Below are 6493 nucleotides of genomic sequence, written 5' to 3' on the forward strand. Positions count from 1 at the left end.
CCCCGGCGCCGCTATTTCAAGATAAAAGTTGTGCAGCTTCAGCCGCTCCGCGTTACTCCCTGCGGTAACAGAGCCGGGAACTGCGGGTTTAGCAGAGGTACAGTATTAATCTGCTTTTCTCGGGGACTCCCTCTGCTCGCTCTTTGATTGGAGAAGCCGCTAGGAAAAGTTAATTGGGGCCCTGACATTAGAGGAGGGGAAAAAAAAAAAAAAAAGTCTCAAAGCCATACACGGAGTAGTGTTTTATTTAAGACATGCAAGTGGAAATACGTGCGACAAAAGCCACTTTTCTTGGCAGGATGACTGCTGTTAACGCTCCAGTAGTGCCTGCAAAGTCACATTGCTTCCCTACTGGTCTGCAGGAAGACCTGTATTCAAAGTCACCCGTGTTTGATTAGTATATTAAAAAAAAAAAAAAAAAAAAAAACACAACAGGGATTTTGTTTCCCTTAAGAAGAAAATGTCCAGTCTAGTAAAGAATCCCAACTGAGCTGTAATGGCTTTCTCCACTAAGGGCAGGAATTAGGAAACGCTTTACTGAGGAACAGAAATTCTTTAAATTTTACGTAAGGATTACAACAAGCGATAAACAGGTTTGTTCCAGTTCAGCTGCACGCCGTGAGGCCCAGGGCAGGAAATACCTGAGGAGGCATTGCACTTGAGGTGAATATATAGTTTTACTATAGGCTCACTGTAAACGAGGTTATCAAAACTACAACAATCTAATTCTTTAATTTGTGAACTACCTGAATACAGAGGATTATTTTTCTAATTCCGTGTTTGTTATTGCTATGGGGAAAATAAAAAATAAGCGTTCTTTATTTCAATTACAGCCAGTTAAGCTTTCTTTATCCAGCAGCCAAGGAGGAGTCGTGCCTATGACCTCTCTGAATGGCATCAACAGATCTGAAAGAGTTCCTTTGTTTTAAATCCCAGAGGGCCTTAGAAACTCTGTCTTGCCACCCTGTCCGCACCAAGGCAAATGAGCATTAATCCTAATTTACAGGTAGAGAAAACCAAAATATAGTGTTAACATCGCTAAGGCCACAGAGGGTGTCACCACCAGAGCACTGGTAGGTACCAACACCTCATGCCCTTTGTACTCAGACAGCGAGACAATTCACCAAGACACTGAAACAAAATAAAACTGTTGTTAGTGCTAGAGCTCCCACTCTGCTCAACTGTGTACCAGCACTCAGTAAATTAGTGCCTGCCGGGGAGTAACACAGAGACATAGCAAATGGGAAAACAGAGGCACAGGAAAGGTGTTACCAGCAGGTCAGCGGCAGAACAGGAGAGGACCAGTCCTCCCAAGCATCAGCCCAGGCAGCAGTCAAAAATGCAACATTAAAACAGAAGGGGCCCTCTGACAGGTTTGTGGTCTTACTGATTTTTTGTGACCTTCCAGAACTCAAACTGGACATCTCTGGTAAAAGATACACTGGGCAACTTTACAGTAAAAGCAGGATGTTTTTTCTACAAGACTTGCTAAAAAGTTCTCGAGGCTTTTGTGATAGGACAGGCCAATCAGAGCTGAAACCTACCCATGTGGCAAGCAAGAGAGAAGATCGCCCTGAAGGCCTGCTCCAGGGTATGCATTTATTCTCCTCAAATCTACAGGCAAATTAGAAGAAAAAGAAAATAGAGAATTCTAGGTCCCACAAGTACTCTAAAGTGGATAAAAAGCACTGGGCATGGCTGGTTACTTGGGGTTTAATGAATGGTTTATGGACATACTGCAACTGTAGCACATTTCACTTTATTCCCTGTATAAAAAATATTAATAAAGGTATCAAAGTTGATGGCTGAGCCGTTGTTTAGTCTTAAAATGCTTTCATGCCTTCAACTTTTTTTTTGTTGTTGTTGTTTTTTCTCATGGTTGGTCATAGCTAAAGCTTTCAAAACTGTTTCACAGGCAGTAAACCCAAAGTATTGCCCTAGCCTGATAATGACACATTTGGAACTTGATTTAGACTCCCCCACTTTTTATCCAGTCCCCGAAAGATTTGATGCTTCCAGGAGCAAGCTTGCAGTCATTGTAATAAATCCACAAACTTTGACATGGAAGCTACAGTATCTCCAGAAAGGAGGTCAATTAGAAGCAGTACATTGTAAGTAAACCTACTCAGGAAGGAAGGTTTTAATTTGACAGGTTTTTGACAAATTGTGGCAACAATTACTTTGTGAAAGAGCACATAGAGGAGCATGTTATTCTTACACCTTATTTTCTAGTAGTTAATAGGGGTCATTGAAGGGGTAATTGGGGTGTCCGGCATCTCTTGCTACTAGCTTTCCATTCACCTGTGAAATAAGCAGACAGACTCAGGTCAGAAAGATAAAAATCCATTCTTACTCTCAGTTTCAAGTTCTTCAGGGTTTACATTTCTAAATCTTCATATCCCAAACATCTGGGAACACCTTTTTCAGCTTAAAAAAGAGCTGTTCCCTCTATCCCGAGTCCTGTTAGCACTTCTTGAAAAAAAGAAAAAAAGGGAAAAAAAAAAAAAGATAGATTTCTGTAGTCTACAGCAAGAGTCTTTCTTCCAGCAGCTGAGGCTTGAAGAATTAGATTAAGAATAGTTAAAAGCCTTTTGCCTTGTAGCTGTCATTGAGTAAGTGTTGTAACATGCACACTTCAAAACACTTTATAGGAGTTGGGAGCTTTTGCCCATGTTTCCATGATAGAGTTGCCGGGCTGTCAATTTTACAGATGGGTAAGATGAAACACATTGAATAGCTTGTTCAGGGTCATACACCGATGTATTAATAATGTCACTGAACTCCTTCATAGCACTTTTTGTTCAAGAACATTTCCATGGAAGACCAGCTTTTCCAGCTGCAAAATGGGAATACCGAAACTGATGTTCACAGATAATTAAACAGAGGCTCAGCCTGGCCCAAAAGCAGACGTGGCCATGCAGAAGTCTCAGTTCCTACATCCCACCTCCAAACACTCAGACGCACATGTTGCACTTATAGTTGCATCAAGTCCATTGCAACACTGAGGAGCTGAGGCAAAACCTCATCTGCTCCTCATCTGTAATGTTTGGGGAAATTTGCGTGCAGCATTGGCAAAGAGATACACACCTCCCTGGGTGACAGACTAGCATAATTCAGCTAAAACTTATACTACATGACTAATGACTGAATAAAAGTTATGTTAGAGAAATAATTGATTTTTATACATATAAATGTGATGTTGGAGATGACTCAAAATGCTACAGGGGCAGAGGGGATCACGGGGACTTTCAAACCAAGTATCCGCTAGCAAGTCCCTCTATTAGCTTTCAGTATAAAAACCCACATTTCAAAGCAACAACTGGAATCCCTAGTAATTAACTGTTTACCGTGAAGACTACTGAAGTGTGAAATTAGTCACTTGGGGGCACTACAGAGCAGAAAACTGAGATGTTAAGGTTTAACACTTGACTGATGCTCAGATTAAAATAAAATACAGGTGAAATGAAGCTGTCAACTAAAGGCAATCCTTAAAACAGTGGACAAAAGTATCACAGTATCTTCAGGTTTACCCATATTCTCTTGACAGCCAACAACTTCCTCATGCTCCTAAGATTCATATTCCTCATTTCACCCCCCAGTTTCTTCCCCCTGCATATTTCAGTACACAGAACAGCTCTTCAGGTAAGCATTCTTGTTTGCAGCATGCCAAGACAGCAGCTGCCTGAAGCAATGTTTTACATAGCCGATTCCGGTCTACCCCAGGAATTTGAGAGGAAGAGGGGGGGTGTAAAATCAGCAGTGATCACACTGCAGGTTAACGGTAGCTAACTATCAAAAATAGACAGATCATCATGTGTACAACACCATCACTCCTCCTCTCCCAGCTTGCTAGTCATTCAAATTTCGCTAAGTATATTCCCTGGCCAATTATGTGTTTCCAAAAGTTCGGATTTCAGGCTGGTGCAAGGTAATTTCTAACCTCTATCCAAATCACGAACTGTTAAAGTATAAAGCAACTTAAATGGCCTACATGCAATGTAATAGCCTCTCCTCAGGCTTTAAACAAAAACACAGTGTGGAGAAGAGTCGCACAGCTATAAGAACTTGTGGTTATATATCAGTGAAGCAAAACAAGGAAAAACTGTCTCATCAGTTACAACAGGAGCTCTGATATCACACTTTGAAATCCAGACACTGTATGTTAGATTCATAGAGGAGATAGGCATGAAAGGTTAGACAGGAATTTTAATTCACAGTTGATGAAAATTCTTTCAAATAAGCCCAGAAGGGATGGGCAGGAGACAAAAGGTTCCGCTAGAGATCTTACAGCTACAGAGTCGTGTTTTCATTCTCCTCATCTTGCTTCTTCCTGTCTTGTTATCTGACAATATGGCAATATCTTTGAAGCTCAGCTGCATCACAGTTACCCTTTTTCTAGTCGGACGGGCTAGCACTTTGAACTGTATTTCATCTCTGCTTTGTGAATCACTGTGATCTGATCAGGTCTCCCAGGTAACAAAAGCACATGAATTATTCCTGGCTTGTCCAAGCCCGGCTACATTCTAATGTATTTTGCACTTTCATTAACAAAACAACTTTGTTTGCAGCCGGAGTAGCAAAACACTTGAAAGAAACATACTGTCAGCAGCAGGTGTGCTTGTCACTACCACATTCACACAGATCAGCAGCTAAGCTTGCAGTTTGGTATACAGACTCCTGATCCATAAACACCACGATAATTTTGGCTGCAGGGATGTAGGGGTTTATGCACACATACTGAAGCAACCCTACAGCTAAAAGCATGGCCTTGAAGCTCTGGTAAGCCTCAGCATGACAAACAGTGAAAGCTGTAACAAGCATCTACCCTTGATATGAGACAGTCCTTCACCGCACATTCACAACTTCTCTTTTCTAATTCAGACTAGTCACTGATATGCTCTCAAGTACTCAAAAAAACCCCTCAATGATAAATCCTGGAGAAAAGCTTTCCCCAAAGAATTCCTGTAGTCAGTAGCCACCGACTATTGAAGAATAATTTACAGGCAGACAAACTGCTGGAGAGGCAAGGGTATGCTTGACAGCCACCAAATTTGCAGAGAGACCTACTCTATCTATGCAGTGTACTGTATGACAGAGAAGGGATAAATCACTTCAGACTCATTATAGCACAGTTGCCATATGTTGGTCAGTGACACACCAGGGAATGGCAACAGCTGTCTGTTGTATAGTCAGAAGGAGGACAATAAGAAATGAGGAACACTGTAAAGAGAGCAGACAACAAGGCATTGAAATTACTTTTGGGGTTTTTTTTTTTCAGTGAGGGGAAAGGGACAAGGTTAGGTCCTTTAATATAAGAAAGACCAAGAAGCCTTCAGCACTTGTAAGGCATTACTGTCTCTAAAAACAGAAAGGCATCTGATAGCACATGAGGTAACAGAGTAAACTACTGATGCTAAAAAATGCTGCAGTTAATGGATTTGGGAAGAAAAATAACACAGCCTAAACCAAACTTTGGAAGGTCATTACAACAGATGCTGAAAGGGGGGACATCCAGTGGAGGGGAGTGGACAGTTTCCCCTCATGTGATTTCCACGATGGATGTGGAGAACTAACAGCACTCTGAGTCTTCACTGATCTTAGAGGTTTATGGTATAAAGTAGACAGGGACAGTTGGAGTAAGAGGTACTTCTGGAATGCCGTGGACCTTAGCTTGCTTGCACATGAGATGAACAAATGAGCAGGAGCTTGGTGAGATTTGAAGTAAGATGGGACTCTGGTTAAAGGCCCGTGGACAGGTGAGTAATGAGAGCTCAAGGGAGCCATCAGTGGCCAAAACAGAGGAAAAAAATAATTCAAAAAGCTACCTTTGTGTACGCAACTTTTGAAAAATTCTTTCATTTTAGATAGATGTACATCTAAAAAGATGTAGCTCCCTTATTCATAAGTAGTTCTGATAGGGATAGCGAAAGAAAGAAAACTGCAGAAACCCCAAGTTGTGGCCATATGGTCATAATCAAAACCATTAGAACCATGAGAAATTTACCGTAATCATTGGCACAATGTAACGCCAGTTTTTATTCAGGCTTCCAATGTGGCTCATCTCCTCTTCTGTGAGGCTGAAATCAAACACCTGAAGAAAAAAATCAAGAGGCTTTATTCAATAACTATAGATTTTTTCCCATTTAATTGATGTTGAGTTTTGCCTCTTGGTTTTCTTTCCTTTGTAAGCCACAACCATCCCCTTGTGCCACGAATTTCTCCAGAGATCCACAAGCAACAGAGCTAACTTAAAGGCAGAAAAGTTCTGCTTCACAGTCATCCAGGACAGAATGGAACAGCAGCAGTGACCTGAGATACTGCTGACTATTTCAGTGTTTAATTTCAGATGACAGCACAACAATACAGTTGTAACTGAGGCAAACACACACATACATTCACAGAAGACTGGAATCATTTTTCATCATCATAGAATAGTTTGGGTTGGAAGGGACCTTAAAGATCATCTAGTTCCAACCCCCCTGCCATAGGCAGG

The 6493-nt window shown here is 41.3% G+C and overlaps 1 protein-coding gene across 1 annotated transcript in view; it reads right to left on the reverse strand.

Annotated features, from left to right (window-relative positions):
- Positions 1-1746: 1746 nt before the first annotated feature.
- The window catches only part of AKR1A1 (aldo-keto reductase family 1, member A1 (aldehyde reductase)), a 21831-nt gene continuing 17084 nt past the window's right edge, over positions 1747-6493 (reverse strand). The window contains exons 7-8 of the mRNA XM_009884659.1: positions 6005-6091; positions 1747-2301 (exon numbers count right to left, since the gene is read on the reverse strand). Coding sequence (XP_009882961.1) covers positions 2236-2301; positions 6005-6091 — 153 coding nt within the window. The 3' untranslated portion in view covers positions 1747-2235. The remainder of the gene's footprint in view (positions 2302-6004; positions 6092-6493) is intronic.

The sequence above is a fragment of the Charadrius vociferus genome, unplaced genomic scaffold (assembly GCF_000708025.1).
Source record: "Charadrius vociferus isolate BGI_N301 unplaced genomic scaffold, ASM70802v2 scaffold163, whole genome shotgun sequence".
Taxonomy (NCBI): Eukaryota; Metazoa; Chordata; class Aves; order Charadriiformes; family Charadriidae; genus Charadrius; species Charadrius vociferus.